Genomic DNA, 23,824 nt, shown 5'->3' with positions numbered 1-23,824 from the left:
CCATACTAGAACCCAATTTCATGAATCTCAAGTCAATGAAATGTACAACAGGATACCTATGTTTTCCCCATTAAATGTTCCCCTTTCTGCTCCTTTATCCTGCATAAAATAATCCACCAGGGCCTTTCATTCCATAGAGCACACTTTCAGATCACATTCTGGAATTGAAGAATTTGAATCAGTTTCTGGGTCCTAGAGGGGTTTACTCACTTAAATGTGTGACTCGAAGATTTTCTATGTCAATTAGGACATGTTTATTTGTCCTCAGCATTTGTGGTTAAGATATTTGCTGTTAGGTCGCAGCTCTGAATCCTGCAGGAGCAGATGATGAATCCATCAGACCCCTTAGTCCGGTCCTTCTAACAATCTTTAAATCATAATTGCTGAAATGACCAGCCCGGGGGGAAAGGGGAAGTGGATAAAATGAAAGAGAACAGGTCCCTGCTGCTTGTCATCTGACTGCTGAACCTCAAGCCTTATGGAGACCTGCAAATGAACACATCTTGGTTACATTACTTCTCTAAATCCGTCCCATTAAAATGCTCTGTACCGCCTTCCCTTATATACCTATTATTCCCTTTGCCAAAGCTTGGAGGTACCTTTTATACTGTGTTGAATCTTGTCTCAAATGTGTTTTCTCTAGCACACTGTTTCAGTTAATTATTTTGTTGTCCTTTCTGACAATCCTGATGTTGCAGATATGCAATGTCTTTACCTCTCACCTATTAAGATTTCCTTTAAATTCTCCTCAGGCACAGCAGATAATCCAAAACCAATTTATGCAATTGTCTCTGTGCTGTATGTACTCTTAACAGTTTTACAGTATAATTAATTCCTAGGTTGAGCGACTGATGTCCTCGGCGGAGAATGCTACTTAGACAGTTTAAAAAAGTATAATTTACATAAACTGGACCGAAGATTGCCTCAGTGCTGGTTGCTGCCTTGGCAGTTTTCAAACCATTTATATTTATGACGGCTGAGCGACTAGTTACTTACTTTGCTGCGTTCTTCTCATGAGCCGCTCCTACCCTCCCGTCGCAATGCACAACTTGGATTGCCTCCTCCACGACTCTGTGCCCGCGCGCTTTGCAGGGAATTCAATTTTGCCTCCTCTGTCCTTCACACGGCTTCTACGAGGAGACACTCTGTCAGCCCACAGCTGATCTACGTGAACCACAGTTTTCCAACACGAACACTATGTAACCTTGGTCTTCAGTTACGCTCATGTGATGCGTGCCATTCAAGGTCCCTTACTCTAATTCAGTTGTAACGGACTCTTGAGGCCATGCTGCATTATCTTTCAACTATATGAACGTTAAAGTCCCTGGAGGATGGCTCAGCTGCAACGTGCTCACCTTGGAAACAAGACAACATGAAGCAACACAGGTTCGGTCCCCGGGTCCGTGCATAGAAACCTCTGGGTATTAAGCGCGTTATAAATACACAACTAAGACATATTCCGGTAACAGTGCCTCAGTGCCCGTGGGCTGTGTGAGCGCTTTAAAAATGCTAAATAAATACATTTTAAAAGTCATTTTCGATCTGCGCACATTCTGCTAAAGTTGCACTTTACCAGACGGTCTTGCAAACCTTCTTCCATATACTTTTAAGGTTCATTAAAAACTGTATACATCTAAGCATTTTGTTCACATGCATGGCTTTCATAGAATGTTAGTTCTCAACTTTGTTTTGGCACTTATTTGAGTTCAGCTACTGCTTGGCTGATTACTGGTGAACTCACTCCAAACTTCAGCTTTCGTTGAATATCTTCTTTTTGGTGTTTTACTCAATTACATTTTGGAGCTATGGATCCTGTAACCTTCCTTGAGCTTGTCAGGAGTGAAAGGCAGTTTAGAATCTTCTCAAGGATTCCAAACTACCTCACAATCACCACTGCACCAATCACTGCTGCAGTACTGTTAAGGAAAATGAAGGTATTTTAGTCCCTAGATAATTTAACTAGGCAGAAGACTTAGGAACTAGCGCGAATACACCTCCTCCTGACCCTGAAATTGCTTCTAGCATGGATACCTAATGGGAACCTGACATGTTTATTTGTCCTCAGCATTTGTGGAGTTAAGATATTCGCTCAGATTGTACACATTCTAATGTCAATGTGCCCGAAACATTGCCCCAGGTAGGTGTACCCTATGCAGTTTTTCTCCTTCTAGTCTAGGACCCTCCCCCACCTCAAATTGGATTGGTTCTAGACACAAAGTAAGACGATTACTTTTACCTGGAAGTGATATGGAGTGGATGATGCTAAACTCTCTTGCTTGAATGCAAAATGTGGTCTTCAAAAATCTATTTGAAAGAAGTGGCCAGAAATTCTTCATTGATTTTGATGCACAATGACCCTTTGCAGGGATGCTCACTTTGGTAAATCGTTGTTGCAGGTAGCTATCTCTTATTTATTGTTAATTGGTCATAATATATGATTGTCAAAGTATATTCTGACTTTTCTGTGGTTTTCAATATCTTGTTAGGTGTTGAATATCCTGCTGTGGTTGAATACGCCCCTTTCCAAAAAATTTCAAAAAAGTTAAAGAAAAAAGATGCGAAGGCTGGAAGCATTGAAGAGGGTAAACACTTTTTGTTTCAATTCAAACAATCCTAATAATGTGCAAATATTCAAATTTACATAACTGTGTGTTTAAATGCTACATGCCATTATGTGATCTCATTTAATCCACTGTCAATTACACCTTTTGAAATTTCAGCTAACCTGCCCAAGGGTTTACAGCAGAAAGAAAATGTATCTATTTTTTCTTTTCATATAACCCTGGAGGTTAAGCATGTTATGTAATTCCCCCCCATAACCCTTCTTCATACAATCGGTTCTTCTTGAAATGCTCATTGTAAAAGGAGGGATTTGAGCTTTCTATGCTTCAGATGTTTTAGAAAACATTAGCAACTTTTCCAAATGTTTGTTAGCTTTCGAGAAAGTTCTGTTGTATCTAGCAAGTCTGTACACTTCTTTATTCAGTAAGTTCTTCCTTTACCCCTTCAAATCCATCTTCTATCTCAAAGGTTACATTTTGTTTACACTTCTGAAGGTTTAACTGTTTCATTAAATGAGTTTTATACTATTGTTTCCCCTATAAACATGAAGCCTAATTAGGATGTGTTATAATACTTAATAGGATTGATTTTGATTTTAGTAAAGACAATGGCGAACATGTTTTCTTTTTTATTTGTAGCTCAAGTAGCTGACGTTTAAAGAAGAATATAAGACTACATTTCCCAAGAACATGCTTAAAAAATATTGGTCAAATTAAAAAACAAGCCACATAACAAGCACTGACTTACAGTCTTATGCTTTTACATCAAGTCATGTCTCTTTATAATGGATTGTGTCCTCCCACAGATTCCTCACCTTAAATATACTGATATCCTGCTTGCAGTTTGAGAAACTTTTTCGACAGCAGAGGGCACGGTACAGCATCAGTTTGATGTCCCTCGGCGGCTTCCATTAACGCGCTCGGATATGACGTTGATCGTAGCATAAATAGCGCTCACTGCGCCTACTGCCTCAGAACTGTTTTTTTTCCACATGCATAGCACGCTTTGGAATGGCTCGACTCGCCTCAGTAATTCATTCCTGCTGCATAGTCCTATTTCTTCGAGTAGGTTTACTCCTAAGGCAGGGTTTAAAAGGTGTGCAGACAGTGACTCGATGATGTCTATCACAAATCCACACAGGATATGCCTATGCTGCCTTGGTAAGGAGCACACAATGGACGACTGTGGCTCCTGTCACTCCATGAATAGCAAGGCCTTGAAGGAGAGGAAGTCTAAACTTGCCCTAGGTCGGTCAGTATCAAAATCCCTGTCCTGTACTCCCTAGAATAGGAACTCAACCGAAGATAGGAGTTTAAGAGATAAGAAATGCTCCAAACACTCTAAGCAGTCGAGGACAAGGAGCGATTTGCGTCATTCTTCAGTCGTCTTGAAGAAAATCCAAGAAGAGACGCAATTGTTTCTCGTCATCTGATTCCTCGCGCAGCAAGAGACAAGTACGATTTCCAGCCAAGTCTGCCGCAGCAGCAGATTAGGAAGAGTTCTGTCAAAAGATGATGGATGATTGTTCAAAGGCTGCTCCTCCTGTTCCCTCGAAAGAGCCAAAAAAGGCTAACAATCCCACAGTGCCTTCTTAAACTGGCTGGGAATCGTCCAAGGCTCTGGCTCGCAGGCCCAAAAGCCCGGCTCAGAAGCCTTCTGAGATGACTACTCGAGTCTTGTCGCCAGTGTTGAATGCAATGGAAGCATCAAAGCCTTCTACATCTTCACTGCCGAAGGACTTGACATTGAGGTCTTTGACGTCGAAGCCAATCGACATCACCCTCCGATCCATCTTCAAGTTTTAAACTGCTGTCGAAGAAAGACATTTTAAAGTCCTTTGGATCACTTTTTGAGGAGGAAGAAGAGGATGAAGATGTTGTACCCTTTGGGTACAAATGTTTTGGCACGCCCAATGTCCCTGAGGAACTCATTTTTGAGGCATCTCCTTTAGAGAACTTGGCTGCTTGGCCTAAAGAAGCCAGTGTTTTAGACAGTTCTCCAGAAGTGGAATTTGCTTCACCAGACTCAGCTGCTCATCCAAGTGCTGCATACACAACAGAGTCACTAAGTATTTATTTGTTATATTTATTTATACATTTATAATGCGCCAGAGCCCACAGGCATCAGTGTGCAGAAGAGAAAGGGGGCAAATGACAGACAGGTAAAAGCAAATGAAACAGCAGTGGGAGAAAAGAAGTCAATAGCACGTTATTCAAAGAGGAGGGCTTTCAATGTCTTTCTGAAACTCAGCAAATGTTTAGGGAGTTCATGCCATCTCTTAGTGGCTTGAACCGCAAAAGCTCTACCCAAACCTCTTGCTCTTTTACTCCTAGGGGCCAACAGGTAAGCCCCGTTGCTAGATCTTGTAGTTCTCCCTGAGCAGTAAGCATTAATGCCTGCTTTCAGGTAACTGGGTGCATTACCATAAAGGCATTTATGATTCAAGGTTAACGCCTTAAACTGAATGTGTGCTTTCACAGGCAGCCAGCGCAGGCTCCTTCTGTAGGCAGAAATGGGCTTGTGCCTGGGAACATTTGGGCTGGGGACGTCCTGCAAAGGATATAGTACAGGATGACTGTACAGGTCCCCCCAAAGAAGCTGTAGTGCCTTTCCATTCTGAACTGAAGAATACTATTTTGGAAAATTAGCAGAAGCCTGATACCACTCCTGCTGTCAACAAGGAGTTGGTAAGAAAATATAAACCCTCAACTATTGATCCTAATTTTCTCTCCAGGCACCCCACTCCAGAGAGCTACTTCCACATCTAAAGTAGCTGCTTATCCATCCATCCCACCTGATAAGGATGACAACAAATATGACATGCTAGGAAAAAGGGTGTTTCTGCTGGCAGTATGGCACAGCTGCAGCCCCAAAACCACTCTGAGCGCTTCACTCACAGAACTCTGTTGAAAGGCAGGTTGACTAAACATCTAGAAGAAGGGCAGTACATTACTTTTTTGAAGCTTGGGCACTGCAGACAGCTCAAGGATACTGCCTCTCATTTCTAAAAAGGCCCCCAGATTGTCTCCCGAGTGAGCAATCTCTTAGGGAACCAGACCCACTTCTTCTGCAGGAGATTCTCTCTGTGCTGGAGAAAGGTGCCTTGGAAAGGGTACCTGTATCGGAGCAATAGCAGGGTTGGTACTCTACTTATTTTCTGGTTCCCAAGAAAGATGGAGGACTGCGACCCATCTTGGACCTGAGACACTTCAACAAGTTCCTCAGGAAGAACAGATTCAAGATGGGCACTCTTTCGCAGATCCTCCAAGCCCTCAGCTCCAGGATTGGATGGCGTCGCTCGATCTCCAGTATGATTATTTTCATGTGCCTATACATCCCAAGCACAGGAAGTACCTGAGCTTCGCCATTGGCAGCTCTCACTATAGTTTTGAGTATTGCCTTTGGGCTGAGCTCCGCCCCGAGGGTCTTTGCCAAGTTGGTGCCAGTGGTAGCAGCGAATCTAAGGAGGGGAGGGATTCACATCTATACCTAGCTAGACAACTGGCTGATCAGAGCCTGTTCTCCCAAACAGGCACTGGAACATCTAAACCCCACCTGCAACTCTCTCCACAAACTGGGCTTTTACCTGAACTTCAAGAAGTCCCAGGTGACACCTTCCCAAAAGCTGCAATTCATTGGAGCAGTCCTGGACTCTTCCACATGAAAGGCTTTGCAATCCAAGTTGAGGGCTCAACATGATTCAAGAACACCCAACATCTACCGGCTTTCGATTTTCGGAGGTTGTTGGGCCTAATGGCATCCTGCATTTTCCTGGTGCCAGAAGCCTGCCTAAGGATGAGGTCCCAATGATCACAGTTCTGCGGCAGCATGAAGGAGCTTCTTCCAGACCCAAGCATGGTTAAATAAGATCTCCTGTGGTGGGCCTACAAGGAGAATGTGATGATAGGGGAACCTTTTTGGCAACCCTGGCCAGAGATGACAGTAGTCACGGATTCTTCCCTCACAGGATGCGGATTTCACATGAGCGATCTCATGATCAGCGGACTGTGGTCCCCAGTAGAATCGGAACTACACAAAAATCTTTTAGAGCTGAGGGCCTTTTTGGCCTCCATCCAGGGAAAGAACATCCTAATAATGACGGACAACACAGTGGTCGTGCATTACCTCAATAGGAGAGGAGGTGTAGGGTGATTACCACTGTGCAGGGAGGCAATGCAGCTCTGGTTCTGGGCACTTCAAAATGGAATCTCTCTATCGCCTGTTCATCTGGCCGGAGAAGAGAACACGACAGCGGATGCTCTGAGCAGGCAGAGCACAGTCTCCCATGAGTGCGAGTTAGCTCAGGAAGTCCTTCTAGAGATCTTCGCCATTTGGGGAACCCCTCAAGTGGATCTGTTTGTGTACAGTATCAACAGGCAATGTGATCTGTTCTGCTCCAGGGAATTTCTGCAGAGAAGAGCTCGGGGGGACACGTTCGTAGTGGACTGGGAATTTCCTCTCCTGTACGCATTCCCACCACTACCCGCTATTCTTTATGTTATCACGTGGTTGAGGCAGTTTGGGAAGTCCAGTTTGGGCCAGGAGGACATGGTACTCGGACCTTCTAGACATGTCCATCTACCCTGCATTTTGTCTTCCTCAGAGAGTGGACCTACTCTCGCAAGAAGGAGGCTGTCTTCATCACCTAGAAATCAGAACTCTGAACCTTCACAGCTGATTTCTGAGAGGTTAAGATACAAAGATTGGGACCTCCTGGAAGACGTCATGGCAGTTTTGCTTTTGGCCAGAAGACCAGCAACAAAAGCACTATACCGCTGCCGTTGGAACATGTTTTGCAGCTGGTGGGGGGCTAAAGATATTGATCTTTTACTTGTGATACACCTGCAGAGCTTTACTTTTATTTACACCTAGCGCATCAGGGGCTGCAGGTGGCTACTGCCAAGGGCTACCTGGCAGCGTTATCCATCTTTAAACACATGCCAGATCAAGGCTCTTATTTTAAAATACCCATTATGATTCAGTTCCTCGAGGGACTGACAAATATTTTTCCACTGGTCACTTTCATATTCCCGACTTGTGATCTAAACTTGGTATTAACATTTCTAATGGGAGCTCCATCTGAACTTCTCCATTCCTGTCCACTCAGATTATTGACATTCAAGACAATCTTCCTAGTGGCCACCAATTCTGCTTGCAGAGTGAGTGAGCTACAGACTCTTTAATGCAAACCTCCTTTCACTACATTTTCTAAGGAGAAGGTAGTCCTGATGGTTCGCACCTCCTTCCTTCCCAAGGTGGTGTCCGAATTTCATCTGACACAAAGAATTACCTTGCCAGCTTTTTAGCCACCTCCTCAGCTTTCGAAAGAGGAAGAGAGGTTGCACAAACTTAGCCCAAAAAGGGCTCTGAGCTTTTATATTGCCATATTGGCAAAGGTCAGGCAAGCCAATAAGCTCTTTGTTGGTTACACTGGACACAGACCGGGTCAAGCCGTGACTAAACGGACCTTGTCACGCTGGATCATTCTGTGCATTTCAGAATGTTATTCTTTGGCAGGAAAAGATGTCCCTGAAAGTCTAAGGGCACATTCCACCAGAGGAGTGGCAACCACTTTGGCTCTGCAAAGAGGTGTACCGGTGCCGGACATTTGTAATGCTGCAACTTGATCTTCGATACACACCTTTTCAAAACTATACTCTCTATGTACCTTGACGGGTCAGGACGCTAGGTTTGAGAAGGCTGTTTTACAACTATATAAACCAGTAACAAAAATTCACTGATGAGGAATCCGTGGGAGGACACAATCCATTCGAAAAACAAATTACTCACCTCTGGAAATGTTCTTTCTACTGGATGTTCCTCCCACAGATTCCTCATCGCCCTCCCAGCCTACTGCTCTGACTGTGGGTGACTTTTTGGACCCCTTGCTCACTGTACTTGGAGAGGCACAGCTTCACCTCACTGATGAGGCCCGACTAGGCCGAAACACGTGTCTGTGGTTGCTGATGGTACTCTTGTCCACAGGGGAATTGCCTAGCATTTCGGTGCTGCAGTGCCCTTGTGGGTGGGACAAAGACTGATATGCATATAGATATTTTTCTTCTGTGAAGGGTGCAGTGAGCTAAAACGTGGTTGCAGACCTCCTCAGTAGAAGAAATTCCATAGAACAGGGTATTTGACCCATGTTTGTTCTCGGTAAAGGGGCTCCCACACTCCTTTGTAACTTTATAACACTTGGGGTTTCACCCTAAGGGTAACCCAGACCAGGACCCCTTGCTCACTGTGCTTAGAGAGGCACAGCTCCACCTCACTGATGAGGCCTGACTAGGCTGAAACGCAGGTCTTGGGTTACTTATGGTTCTCTTGCTCGGAGGAGAATTGCCTAGCTTTTCGGTGCTGGACTGTCCTTGTCGGTGGGACAAAGACTGATATGCAAATTAATATTTCTCCTCTGTGAAGGGTGCAGTGAAGGGTGCAGTGAGCTGAAACATGGTTGTAGACCCTCGTCAGTGGAAGAAATTCCATAGAACTGGGTATATTTGACCCACGTTTGTTCTCGGTAGAGGTACTCCCACACTCCTTTGTCACATTCTAAAGCCTACAGTTTCACTTTCAGATTCTTGAGGCACATGTATGCGGTATATAAATGAACCTTAGACATCTAGAGGAGGAGAGCGGGTATATTTGAATCTATAGAAAAACACCATGACTGAGGATCTATACTTAAAGGTAAGTAACCACTTCATCCCCAGTGTTGCTCTTTTATAGATGTTTACTTTAGAAAATAGAGTTCTAAGCAGTAATCAAAGCAATGCAAACACACAGCTGGTAAGAATTTCTTTTTTCCGTACTTCAGATGGAATGAAACACTACTTGGCTGACCTGTGCATATTTGCAGGCTATTGAGGTCAAACAGTGATGCCGGCTAAATGTATAGCCACTCTTCAATGTAGCTGCTGTGGCGAGTCAGAAGAAGGACACAGACACTCAGATGACATTTTTCAGGATGGTTTATTAAAGTAAGAACTATAAGGCCTAACATTCCCTATAAGTATGGGTGTTCCATACCTATCTTACTAACTAAGGTGCTCGTCAGTCTGTCGTGGAAGTCCAAATAAAGAAGTCCACTGTCTAAAACTACCCTCACTGACCCTACCAGTATCTAAACTAACTTAGGCTTGGAGAATGACTCCCTTCTCCATAGGATACTTCTAATATCAGTCTGTAGACTAGTATATTATCCTTAAGTAGCCTCTTGTGACTTCTTTGATCAGTCTCTGTAACTCTTCAAACGGGCTACTGTATCTTCCTCGTTCTTTAGAAATCTCCTTTAGGGATCTCTTATAGGTTTTATACTCCTGGTTGTGGTTTTCAGTATATCCCTGGATACATTTGTTGTTTGGGGCGCCTGTCCCCCCCTTGATTTATTATAGCTCTGTTAATCGTTGTCTTTTAGACCTTGTCTCTGCTGTACTACTTTTTTCCTTTTCCCAGGGAAGTGTTATCACTGGTTCTTCTATTTCTTTATTCATCTTTGAAACAGTTTTGCTAATTGTATAAGTGTCTAACAAGTGACCAATAAATAAAATAAAAATCTTCTCAGTAATTTGCTCTTTCGTATTATCACATTTTAAGTTCATCAGATTCAAGTGGAACTTAACCTCTTTTCCCTTTTCCCGGGGTATTGGTAACATTGTTCTTCTCTTTCTTTCTTTAGCTTTTCAATAATCTGCTCTTCTGTATTATCACACTTTAAATGTATTTGTTTCGAGATTAACGTTGTTTCATGACCAACACTGAGGCAAGTTGGCTGTTCGGTATAATGATTCCCTCCTTGAAGCAACCCGTGATTCCCGTCCTCCCGGTTACCTTCGTCTTTGACAGAGAATGTCTTCCGGACTCGGGTTCCTCTGAATCCTTCGCACTTGGCCTGGACCGCTAGTGCCTTTCCTTCATCGGCGCTTGCTATCTCGCGGTTCCTCCTCTCTTCCTGGTCTCTCGTCTCTTCTCGTTGCTCGGAGGTGGGAACGGACACCATTTGGCATCAATCTCACAGTGGTATAGGCAAAGTTTGCGGACCAGCAGTCCACCACGGATCCTCCTTCGTGGTCTCACAACTATCTATTCTTGGGCTTTGACGCTGCTGGATTCTCGCAAATTTGCCGTAGCTCTTGCTTTATGCTCTCTACTGTTGAGCGAGTTTGAAACTCGCTTGTTTTCTCATTCCGGCTTCCTGCAGGTTTTAGACCGGTTGGGGCCTTCCCAGGCTGACGTCTGTGTTCTTCTCTCTCTCCTCTCTCCCGCTCAGGAGGTGGGACCGGACACCCTGTGGCGTTAATCTCACTGTGGTATAGGCAAAGTTTGCGGACCAGCGGTCCGCCACGGATCCTCCTTCGTCGTCTCGCAACCATCTATTCATGGGCCTTGACCATGCTGGATTCTCGCAAATTCGCTGTAGCTCTTGCTTTATGCTCTCTACTGTTGAGCGAGTTTGAAACTTGCTGGTTTTCTCGTTCCTGCTTCCTGCAGGTTTTACACCGGTTTGGCTGTGTTCTTCTCTCTCTCCTCTCTCCCTCTCCCGCTCATCGAGGTTACGTTAATCAACAGACTCGTGCCAGTAGATTGGTTATTCCTCTTTGAAAGAACATTTTCTTTTTCAGTAAGATGAAAACATCCCAGTCCTGATGTGAAAAGGTTTCTGATATTTGGCAGCATCCCAGGTAGGCCATAATGCGTACAGCTTTGTGGAGTTCCTCACCAGAACGGGAGTCCTTGTCCTCTAAGGGGCGGGAGGTCTCTCCCCGTGAGGTCCCACTTCTATCACTAGGGAGGGTGTTGCAGAGTGGGCTCACCTCCCTAGCTGCACAGGAAGGGGCCCCACCTTGGGGAGAAGGGACATGTTCCCTAGATTCGTCGCACCAACATCTGTGGATCAAAATACACAGAATCACGGCCCATTGTAAAATCGACATAGGTCATTTTAACAAAAATATTTTCTCCACCATGGGAACCAGCTCAGATTCAAAATGCTTAAGATATATATCTGTTGTTAGTGGAGTATCAAAAAACACTGCTTAAAAACTTTTTCAGTAGTTTCAGTTTTTGGCAGGATTCTGCCCATTTCGAAAATAAGCTCTGTTGAGGTGAAAGACTAATTTTTTCGATTGGTAAATCAGCATTTTTTAATGGTTGTTATTTGAGGTCTCTCTAGAGTAAGAGGGCCTTTTATTGCATGTTTTACTTCAGAATACATTTTGTTTTTTCCAGGTGTTTTCTTCCTGCGAGCCATGATTGTCCTCCAAACACCTTACATACTTTTCACAAAGTATGTTAGTTTTTATTGCCCATAACCCAGTGAGTTTTCGGTATCTTCAAATCTACCGCAAAATAACTAGCATACATTACTCAAAAACATCCCATGCTTTGCACTACAACATTGTAAATATATGCTCCATCTTTTGGAAACCCAAATTAAAAACAAAAGTGAAATTATATCTATGATAATTCAAAGACATCTCGTTATCCACTGTGCCAAGTCTCCTGCCTGTCTCGGTGAACCACTGAACGGGTGACTCTGGCACTGTGTCTCCCCAAGCCAATGGGTGATGGGCCCTGGGGAAGGTAAGGAACAGATTCCCTGTTCATCCTCCCTTGGTCCATGATGCATGGCAGTGGGCAGATACAGGAATACCAGGTATTTACCTCCTCTACATCTGAGAGAGCCTAATGCTCTCTCTAAGCAGTGCCAAAACTCCAGTGAAGAAAATCAAACATTCCTAAATCTAAATCCATTATATTTGTCTTTATGCTGTTACAGCTCTACTGGCGTTATAAGGGAAGCCATTTTAAGTCCCTGAAGAGAACTGGACTTCGCACATGATACACATTTGCTGCTTTTCGACAACTGCTTTAACAGTTGTTGATACATGGTTACAAAACCACGCAGAAGATAATTCCCTTCCTGAGGATACATTGTTGCAGTTCCATTGCAACACATCCCTTTCTACACAGTCAGTGGAATTTAAAGTTTACCAAGATTTTTCCAGCTAACCATCCACATATTAAAGAAATGGGAGATATGGGTTATACACAGGCAGCACCAGAGAGTAGCAGGGAGTTGTAACTGAAATTTAAGATGGTGGCCAGGGCAAATAAAGGCTTGGTCATGCCTCCAAGTTCCAAAGTGAGGCCATGTACACGCAGCAGCTGCAGCAAATCCATATTTTGCTCCAATAACCAAAGGTACAGCCACTGACTCAGAACCCAACCTAGTAAGAGCACTATAACATTCAGGGGGCCCAGTAATCCAGTTTGGCATGCTGACCAGGAGGCTTGTGTTTGGAGGTAGTTGGAAAAAAGTGAAGATTGAAAGAAGTGCCAGCTGGAGAGACAGAAGGTGTCAGAAAGACAGAGGAGTACAGAAGGAGAGAAAGTGGTAAAATGGGGTGAGGTTGGTAACACCCCGTCAGTGTCGTCCTACTGGTGTAGCACACCCCTTTCTTCCATAGTCGAGTTCCCCTGAACCCTGATCACTATATGCACCTGGAACCAAAGGAAACCAACTAGCAGGTTAAGGAGCCATTGTGGATGAGTAGGGGATATTAGGAAAACCCAGTAGAGGTAAGGAATGAAGTTATGGATAGAAAGTATGTAGCACAGGAAAGGCATTGTATGCTTATTCTGATCTGGTTTTCATTTTGGCTTTTGGCTTCACTATTCAGGTTGTCAATATCAAACATTCACACTTATTTGCTTTTTGGTTTTAAAGCAACCCGTCATGCATTCCTAAATGCATTCTAATATCTTAACATGCTCCTTCACACATTAGAAATAATATCTTTATATGCTACTTTCCGCAAGTTTTTCACGAATGGCCTTTTTTCTGAAATTTCACGAATGGCCTTTTGTCAGAACTTGCCCCTTCCAGAAAGGTCCACAGTGTTGGGAGCCCACTATTCAAGGGTTACAGTTTGTTAGTTTTCGAATTTGAAGTAAACGCTCTAGTTCTTTCTTGAGGAAACCACTGTCTATCTACTTTTGGTGATTAGTGCCCCTAAAGGTTTTGCCCCCACTACCTTCTTTGCTTGTGTGCCTTGCACTTCACTTATCTGTGGTGGGGAGACCTGATTGGTCATAGCCCCTGCTGACAGGTTGTTGTTGCTCTGAATCAGTTTGCTTCTGCTTTTGGGGGCTACCAGCAGATGTTTTTGTGTGGTGAGAGCTGGGGGGGAATCCTAGTTCTTGGGAATACGGTGCTGCCCGTTGACAAATTCTCAATCTTCAGCGCATGTGTGCCTGATACAGTGCCCCAAGCTCAAAATGTCTGCTCACATAGGCACCAAGGCAATTTACTATCTGTGGAGCAGCTCTGTTGTAGTTACTTCATGCTCGGAAATATGTTTGTTTTTGACTCGCCTATTGTAACCAGATGACAGAACATGTGCTGATCTCCATCGAGGACCTCAGAGGGTCCTTCAAGGGAATGATGAAGTAACTCATACGGAAGTGTGGGATGACCCTTGGGACAGTGTATCTGGCGTTGCACTGCATTTTGTGAGAGACTTTGGCTTGCAGCAGAGTCCTGCATATCAGGAGTGGAAGGCGGTACAGAGAACAGGGTAAAGCAGATGACATCAGGAGAGGGAGGTAGAACTGAGAAGTCCGTAAAGGTGATGACATGAGGAGAGAAGACTGATACCAAGAAGATGGCAACAGGCAGTAAAGGTGTTATTGAGGCAGAGGAGTTAACATCAGGACGTGGGCGTGAGATGGAGGTGGTAATATCGTTGTGGCAGAGAGTATTGAGGTGGAGCAGGTGACCCAAAAGGTGGGAGTGAGAAAGGGGCAGAGGTGACAACATCAAGTGTTGGAGATAGTACTGACATAACATCAGGAGTGAAGAAGACAGTTACTACAGGAGGTAAATATCACAGTAAGAAGGAATGGACAGTTTTTGGGGGCAAGGGAGGCGGGGCGACCAGAGGAAGTACGGATGGTAGCAAAGACAGTTGCAAGTTGGAAATGGTAACACCTAGTGTCAAGGAGGCGCTTTTGAGAAATTAAAGATTCGAAAGGGGAGGAGATGAGAACGGAGAATTGGAACATTTGAGAGAGGGATTAGTTGAAGGAGGCACAGAAAGGAGTTTGGTGGCAGATACCAGGGATAAGAAGGGAGCCAAAGTACCCAAGAACAGCTGATGAAGGAAGTAGAGGGGCTGCAGAGGAGTAGCACAACACTCTAAGTCAGAGGCAAAAACCCAGTTAACCAGCTTAGGCCATCCGGGACGGACATGTGGCCCTTGGCAGAATCAGCAGGCAGGAGGAAGAACAACAGGTCAGGAAGGTTATTGAAGGAATAGAGAGACCACAGGGTTAATTATTGAAGGGTTACATAGGATTTACCTGGGGGGACTGCTCTCGGTCTCTTCCGACCTACCTCACTGACGCTGTGGGCGGACTACGTTGCCCAGTTAGTCTTTTGAGGTCAGTTCCTGAAGTAGGGTTTGGGATCCTCTCGGACACTGTAAGCACTGGGAAGAAATGTCAGGGGACAAGCAGAGGACAGTGAAGCCCAGTCAAGCCTAGATTATTGGACCATCCTGACACTTACTGTGTGAAAGAACACCTGTTTACTTAAAATTTGGCATCCTTTCTATATTTCACTGAATTACTCTGGTAACACAATAAGACATTTTTTTGATGAATATATTGCTCCGTGGTGCATTGTGACACCACCCATCTTGACTATGTGAGCTCATACAACACAGAGTCCTTTCTTAAAATTTAGCACTGCATTCCAAGTACGGCATTTTCTTGGGAAGATTACCACTGGTGGTAATCCAACAAATTAAAAAAATTATATCAATACCACTGTAGTAGTGGTAAAAATAGTGGATTTCGTGAAATATCGCAGGCAGTATTTCAGAAAATGTGCATGGAATTTATTTAAATAAAAATTCAATTTCAACCCTCATTTTAAGGGTAGAAATTACAATTACATATTTCAAATGGATTGTGTCCTCCCCGCATTGCTCATCTCTGACACTTGTTGTCCAGCTTCAGCTGCTTCGGAAAACAGTGTTGGCAGAGGGTGCTGTGCATCGATGGTGTTGAGTCGATGTCCCTCAAAGGCCTCAGTTGAGGGTAATGTCATCGAAGGCATATATAGCATATGCAGCGCGCGTTGTCTCCAGTTCCGTTTTTCCGCGACATCGACCGCTTCGAGCTAAATCCGGCGCCCCTCATCTTGTGATGTCTTTTTTACAAACACCTTGATAAAAATGTCTTCATCCCGACACCGTCGACTCCAAAGTCCAGTTTCAAGAAGTGCCGGGATTGTGGGTCAAAAATGTCACTCACTGGCCCGCACCTTTTCTGTTTGTGGTGCCTCGGGGAGGGCCACGACGCCTCTGGCTATTCCAAATGCCAGTCCATGACAGGAAAGGCCTTGAGGGAACGGAAGGGAAAACTTAAGGTAGAAAAAATCCCTAAAAAATCACCAACCCAATCCGCTAAACTTTCGACCGATGAGTGGAGAGACGACTCTCCTCAGAGGAAGAAGGCCAAGCGGTCCAGGTCGAGGAGTGGCTCAAACCACTCTACTTCGTCTTCAAAGAAATCGAAGAGAAGGCACCGTAGGTCGCCTTTGTCGTCGGATATTTCCCCGAAAAGGTTGCGTGCCCTACTAAAAAGTCTACTCCGGCTGAGTGGGAAGCTTTCAGGTCTGAAATGTTAAAGATTTTTGAAAAACAAAAAAGCCATGCTCCTACAATCCCTTCAAAAGAAGCCGGAAAGGAAAGGTCTTGTCCAAAATCATGTGCGCCCTCGAGCCCGGCAAAAAGGCCTAATGCGCATCATGAGCCTTCGAGACCTCGATCCGATGTTCCATCGAAGGATCATACGAGACGCAAGGAAAAGTCGAGGTCGTCGATGCCATCGACACCTTCAATACCGGCGGTGCCTTCGACGCCCGCTAGGCCCTCGATGTCGACGCCGAAACCTTTGACGCCAGCCGCGCCATACTTGCCAGCTGGGCCGTCAATGCTGAGCGCCCACACCTAAGTCAGCGCCGATAAAGAAAGAGTCGACGACTTCAACGACGTCAAAGCCTATTACTTCCAAACCAGACAAGATATATGCTACACTTCTTAAAAAGGATTTCTTTAAATCTCTTACTTCACTTTTTGAAGGAGAGAAGCATTCTGAGGATGATGATGCCCCATTTGGCTTACAGTACGGTACACCCAATGTACCAGGGAGTTTTATCTCTGAAGAGTCCAGAATGAAGGACCTGTATGACAACTTGCAAACAGCAAGTGGGGTAGATACCTCACCCGCACTTGAATTTGGAAAACCAGAGCCTGGGGAGAATGCAGATGCATCATACAGGCAGCTCATGTCGAAAGTGGTCGAATACATGGGTTGGAGTAGGCAACCATTGCCTTATGAGCAAGACAACCTCACTGATATTTTGGACAAGGGTCCACAATCTGATCCTTTTTTGCCTTTTCATATGGCATTGCAGAAAAGGGTGGCTCGGAATTGAGAGACTCTGGAATCCAATCTGGCAGTTGAAAAGAACTTTACCAAAAAAATACTGCCCCTCCAGTTGTGACCCCGACTACCTGTCAAAACACCCCAGTCCGAAGAGTCTAAGCAGCGTACCCTACTATCCCTCCTGATAGGGACAACAAGCGCGCAGATGGATGGGCGAGGAAGGTTTTTTCTGCAGGAAGCATGGCACTAAAATCTGCCAACTCCACTTGTGCCCTCGCAAAGTTTGCGCAAACTCTATGGGGTTGTATTTCCATGGCGGCAGAGCACATTCTCGAAGATGAAAGGGACTGCTTCTTAGCTATTCTTAGGGACAGCAAAGAGGCCATGTGTGAATCCCTTCAATCATGATTGGATTCTGCGGATAGCATCAGCAGATCCATGTCTACCAGCAACATTATGCGCAGATTTGCGTGGTTGAGAAAGTAGGGTTTTGCACCCGATGTGCAACCTAGGCTTCTCAACATGCCTTTTGACGGGTCTCACCTTTTTGGCAACAAGGCTGATGAGAGCTTTGAGAAGTTGCAGACCTCAAAGGCGGCAGCCAAATCTTTAGGCGCCACTATTAGGCAACCTCAGCCTTTTCATGCTAGCGGACTACCTTGGAGGGGTAGATCTTTTTTCTACTACTCCTCAGTTGGAAGGCCGAGAGGAATGGCCACTCAAAGAGGCCAGAGAAGATTTCCTCGTGGTGGACGAGGTAGAGGTTGGTACTCCCCATATTCTTTGATACCCAAAAAGGACAGAGGACTGAGACCCATCTTGGACTTAAGATACTTGAACAAGTTCCTCAGGAAGGACAAGTTCAAGATGGTCACACTTTCTCAGATCCTTCAGGCCTTCCAACTCCAGGATTGGTTGGTCTCATTGGACCTTCAGGAAGCTTATTTTCATGTGCCAATCCATCTCAAGCACAGGAAATACCTAAGGTTCGCAATTGGCGGTTCTCATTATCAATTTCGAGTTCTGTCATTCGGGCAGACGTCCGCCCAAGTGTTTTCACCAACTGATGGCGCTAGTGGCAGCGAGTCTCAGGAGAGGGGGGGATTCACGTCTACCCCTACCTGGACGATTGGCTGACTAGGGCGCATTCTCCCGAACAAGTCCTGAATCATCTCAACATTACCTGCCACTCTCTTTAACAGACTGGGCTTCTCCCAATACAAGAAGTCCCATATGACACCTTCCCAAAAGCTGCAGTACAACAGAGCTGTACTAGAAACATCCTTGGGAAAGAGCTGGCCACCAGAGGTGAAGGCTCAAGACATTCTTCAGATGGTGACCAAATTTCAGAATGCCCACAATCTTCCGGCCTTCAATTTTCTGAGGTTGGGGCCTCATGGCATCCTGCCTTTTTATGGTGCCAGATGCCCGCCTGTGAATGAGATCCCTTCAATGAGTTTTAAGAACTCAATGGTCCAAATTCTCAGGAAAGATGTCGGACCGACTTCAGATTCCAACCAGGGTCTCACAGGATCTTCTGTGGTGGGCTTGCGAGGACAATGTTCTGAAGGGAAAACCCTTTTGGCAACCATGGGCGGAGATTACAGTAGTGCCGGATGCCTCACTCACGGGGTGGGGAGCCCATGCCAAATATCTGACAGTCAGCGGTCATTGGTCTCCATCCGAGTCCAAACTACATATCAATCTTTTGGAGCTGAGGGCAATCAGACTAGCGCTGAAGGCCTTTCTGCCCTCTATCTGCGGAAATAATGTCCTGATAATGACGGACAACACATTGGCCATGTACTATCTCAACAAGAGAGGAGGTGTAGGGTCACTATCACTGTGCAGAGAGGCAATTCAGCTCCGGTATTCAGCAATTCAAGAAGTAATCTTCATATCGACAGTTCTCCTAGCCGGAGAGAAGAACACGCGGGCAGACGCTATGAGCAGGCAGAGCACAGTCTACCATGAGTCTGAAGTAGCTCAGGAAGTGCTTCAAGAGATCTTCAACCTTTGGGGAACCCCTCAAGTAGATCTGTTCGCGACCGAGGTCAACCGGAAGTGCGAAAGATATTGCTCCAGGGAATTTCCCCCAAGAGGGAGCTATAGGAGACATGTTCGTAGTGGACGGGAAGGACCTTCTCTCGAGAGAGAGGAGGGTCGAGTTCTCCATCCAGAGGTCAGGACTCTCAGCCTTCATGCTTAGTTTCTGAAAGGTGAGGTATAAGGTTTGGGACCTCCCGGATGACGCTATTCGGCCAGATTGCAGCAACAAAGTTTCGGCATGGCTGGGGTCTGGCATGGATTCACATGCTCATGAATATTCCCTGTCGTCAGGCTGGGAATCCTCGGTAAAGAAAAAAATCAGTATCAGTTTCGTTTCTGATCTGTCTTTCTTAGTAGTAACCAATCGCTGGTCTCTGGGTCATACTGCCCCCAGCCAATAACTGCCCTCTCCCTAAGCCCCTCCCCTGGCAGCAATCCTCAGATTTTTACCGCACGTTCAAGTGTTGGGAGTCTTCGTGCTATAGCTCTCGAGCTTTAACTGCGTTTTGCATTTTTTCAAAGAGTTTAATCTCATTTTTTCGGTCAATCGAGCCTCAAGCTCCACCGTTTCTACTTCCGATCAACGGGGACCCTTTTTGGAATTTTCTACGCCCCCCTCAAGGGCGAAGTTTTCGTCGAGCTACGCTTCTTGGAGGATTCCAGAAGATCTGAGGCCTACCTCGTGAATATGGCCCAGGAAAAGGGAAGCTCGACACCCGGATCCAAGCTGTTTAGGAACTGCCCTGGATGCGGTTTACAGAATGTTTTCAAGGAGGACGAGCATTCGAGATGTCTCTACTGCCTTCACGAAGACAAGACACACGTGGAGAAGGACTGTGCGTTTTGCAAGAACTTGTCGGAAAGGACTATGAGGGATCGTTGGATCTGCCTCGCCAGCTGGCTGGAGAAGGGCCCAGCAGGTGAGAAGAAGAAGTCCGAGCGGTCTTCTAAGTCCTGTGAGGGCGCCCCGGCGACGGGGGCCCAACAGAAGGCAAAGCACCGCGGGCACCGGGAGCGCCGAAGGGTCGGGCTCTTCGGCTGCAGGCAGGGCGCGCTTTCACCGACGCCATCAACCACGAGCCAACGCTCTGGCTCGGGGAAGAGAAAATCGGAGAACCCGGGTAAGCTTCTGGAGAGGCCCTGGTCGATCCCGATGGAATCAGCCGAGGGGGAGCGAGGCAGTGACCCTCCCCCCAATGTGAAGGCCTCAAGCGCGCCGAAGGTGGTGAGGGCCTTGATTTACCCGGATAATCGAGGGAGTCGTAGCGGCCTTGGCGGAGCCTGTGGAGGCTACCCCAGTGGAGGCGACCTCGGGGCCTAGAGTTTCCCTGCCACCGCGCAGGGAATCCTCTTTTCAGCCCATCGATAAGACCCCCGTGAGAACCCCGGTGGAAAAAGAGGGTGTGGGGGGGGGGGGGTGGCCGATACGGATACAGCCTCTGAGGAGGAGCTGGTGGAAGTCGTGAAGGTCCTCAACAAGAGGTTTGAGGAGGTCCGTTCCCACGGGTGGAATCCCGACGAGGCGGACGAAGAAAGCAACGGTGGCCCCGACGAGCTTCCTGTGGAGGAGGAGCAACCGTCGCGCCCGTCGCAGCCGGCACCGAGCCTCAGGACAACTCGGGCACCATCTTGATGGCAATCCAAGCCTTATGGGCGGAGATAAGGACGAGGTTGCCCTTACCCCCAACGGACGACCCAGCAGAACCGGGCCCATCGGGAAGCCCTCCAAACAAGCGGAGGAGAGTTCACCCCCCCCCCCCCGCCCTTCCAGCCTTCGCAGCCTGCTCAGCCTTCATCTCCTTCCCCTATCCTAGGGATGACACGGGAACAGATACGGCCACGACGGGGACGGATGACGACGGTGGTGACGATGGGATGGGCCTTCCGTCACCACCCCCTCGGGCCTCCCTGCCCGACGAAATTGGCTCCTTCCACGCCATGATTGCCAGGGCATCTGAGCTTTTCGTGCTCTGCCCCGAAGAACAGAAGAAGGAAGTTTTCCTCTACCAACGGCGTGAGGCCAAGAGGAAGATGGTCCTCTCGGTGCAGTTGCTTGACGACATCTGGGACGAGGGACTTGCTCTCCTGAAGAACCCGTCCACGACGCCTGCCAAGAGAGAGCGGTACGAGAAGAAGTATACCGGGTCCCGGATTCCGCCCCTTTGTGCCTTAGGGCACAGCCGACTCCGGATTTGGTCGTCTCGGCAGCGGCCAAGAAGAAAGCGTCGGGGGCGACGGCTTCAACTTCAACCTCCCCACCGGACGGCGAGGGGAAGAAACTGGATGCCATGGGACGACGAGTCATCTCGTCTGCGTCGATGACAATTAAGGCGGCCAAAGCCCTAGCGATTGTGGCCCGCTACGACAGGGAGTTGTGGTTCAAGATTGCTCCCCTACTGGACTTCCTCCCGGACGACAAGAGGGCAGAGGCCCTGGAGATCCTGCAGGAGGGTGAGGTGGCGTCGGACCACGCCATAACGGTGACCACTGACATCGCTGACGCCGGTTTCCGTCAGTGGGGCAACAGTGTTTGCCTTCGACGGCGGGGGTGGCTCAAAGCAACAGATTTCCACCAGGACGTGCAAACATGCCCTTCGACGGGAACAACCTGTTTGGAAAGACAGTGGATGAGTCGCTTCAGGCTATCAAGACCGACACAGAGACGGCTCGGGCCCTAGGAGTTTTGCAACAACGACAGCCGCCCTTTCCGAACTCCAGAGGCAAGCAAGGTGCCTCTAAAGGATTCGGCGGTGGCTTCTCGACGTACCGCCAGGCAGCCCGCTCCTTGTCGCAGGAGGCCTACAGAGGACGAGGCAAGTCAGGTGGATCTCGTCGTCGTCGCCAAGGAGGCCAAGGCGGCAAGGCCGCCGCCAAGCAGGACTGAACCGGCCGTAGCGTCGGGCCCCACCTGAGCACCCCGGTGGGAGGCCGCTGGCGAAGTTCGTCAGCATGTGGGAGTCCATCTCCACTGACCGTTGGGTGCTGGATGCCCTGGCCCACTGGCATACTCTCGAATTTCTAAAGAAGTGCCCCCGCATTCCTCCCGTGGCCAGGAAGGAAAACCACGTCCCTCAACTGCTGTTGGAAGTAAGGGCGATGCTCAAGAAGTGAGCCATCAAGCTCGTCCCAAAGAGGCTCTGGGGCTCTGGAGTATACTCAAGATACTTCCTCGTCAGAAAGAAGACAGGTGGATGGCGACCCATCCTGGACCTGCGTCGGTTAAACAAATACATCAAGGCCCAGAAGTTCCGGATGGTCACCCTCCAGCACGTGCTGGGACAGCTGGAGGAAGGCGACTTCCTGTCGCCGTTGGACTTGGAGGATGCCTACTTTGACATCCCCATTCTAAAAGGACACTGAATGTTTCTCAGATTCGTGGTCCAAGGGCGGCACTACCAATTCAAGGACCTCCCATTCGATAGAAGTCGGCGCCCAGGGTATTCACCAAGTGCCTAGCACCAGTGGCGGCGCGGCTGCGCCTTCAGGGGATCCATGTTTACCCCTACCTGGACGACTGGCTCATCCAAGCATGGACAAGGGAACTTGCAGTCGAACACACAGCAAAGACCGTCCAACTGCTCACGGATCTGGGATTCTCCATCAGCTTCCCCACATCCCATCTGATTCCGTCGCAGATCGCCCTGTTTCTGGGAGCCAAGCTCGATACAGTGGCACGGTTGGCCTCTCTGTCGGAGGAAAGGACAAAGGCCATCCTGGACAAGGTGCAGCGCCTGCTGGCCATGGATGTGGCCAGGGTGAGGTCCATCAAGTCCCTTCTCGGCATGATGTCCTCATGCATCTATCTAGTGCGCCTATGCAGGCTGCATAGGCCTGGAATTCTCCAGGAATTCCTTGACGCCCGTTGGATGCAAGCGGCGGGCAGCTTCGAAGACAGGATCCCGCTCAACGAGGTCTTCCTCCAAGCAATTCAGTGGTGGGGCACCCGCGCGCATCTCGCGGCGTGCACAGAATTTCAGACTCCGGCACACCAGGAGACAGTGACGACAGATGCCTCCCTGGAGGGATGGGGAGCGCACACCGGAGATCTTCACGCGAGAGGTCTCTGGCTCCCGCAGGAGAGGTCACGCCACATCAACATCCTGGAGCTCCGAGCAGTGTTCTGGGCCCTGAGGTCGTTTCTCTCATCCCTCAAGGGCAAGGTGGTGAGGATCTTCACCGACAACACCACCACGATGTTCTACATCCGGAAGCAGGGAGGCACCAGATCCCCAGCCCTGTCCAAGGAAGCCCTAGATCTGCGGCACTGGGCCGTCGCCCAGGGGATGTTTCTGGTGCCCTTCCATCTGGCAGGAATAAAGAACACCATCGCCGACTCACTCAGCAGGGAGCTGCGCTCGTGCCACGAGTGGGAACTGTGTCAGGATCAAGTGGATCGTATTTTCCAACGATGGAGCAAACCCCAGATCGACCTGTTCGCAACATCGGTGAACTCCAAGTGCCAGAGGTTCGCCAGCAGGTTTCCCCAGCCGAGGAGCATGGGCGATGCTTTCTCGTTCCCCTGAGACGGCCTGTTCCTGTACGCGTTCCCTCCGTTGCCGTTGCTGCTCCGACTCATCAACCAACTCAATAGGTCACGGTGCAGGATGATCCTCGTCGCACTGGCGTGGCCGGGACAGATCTGATTCCCGAACCTTCTGGACTTGTTGCGCGTCCCCCCAGTCAAGCTGTCGACGGACACAGATCTTCTCTCCAGAGAAGGGGGCGCCATCCTCCATCACGACCCGGAGTCGCTGAA

At 47.7% G+C, this 23,824-nt stretch overlaps 1 protein-coding gene across 2 annotated transcripts in view; it reads left to right on the top strand.

The window, feature by feature from the left end:
- UPF3A (UPF3A regulator of nonsense mediated mRNA decay) overlaps nucleotides 1-23,824 on the top strand; it is an 819,005-nt gene that overhangs the window by 295,880 nt on the left and 499,301 nt on the right. For both annotated transcript variants that reach the window (XM_069637115.1, XM_069637114.1), the window contains exon 4: nucleotides 2,487-2,582. In XM_069637115.1, coding sequence (XP_069493216.1) covers nucleotides 2,487-2,582 — 96 coding nt within the window. The remainder of the gene's footprint in view (nucleotides 1-2,486; nucleotides 2,583-23,824) is intronic.

This window comes from Ambystoma mexicanum, chromosome 7p (genome assembly GCF_040938575.1).
Source record: "Ambystoma mexicanum isolate Mex_15411 chromosome 7p, UKY_AmexF1_1, whole genome shotgun sequence".
Taxonomy (NCBI): domain Eukaryota; kingdom Metazoa; phylum Chordata; class Amphibia; order Caudata; family Ambystomatidae; genus Ambystoma; species Ambystoma mexicanum.
Note: the sequence above shows the minus strand (reverse complement) of the source record. Positions and strands in the feature narration are given on the sequence as shown.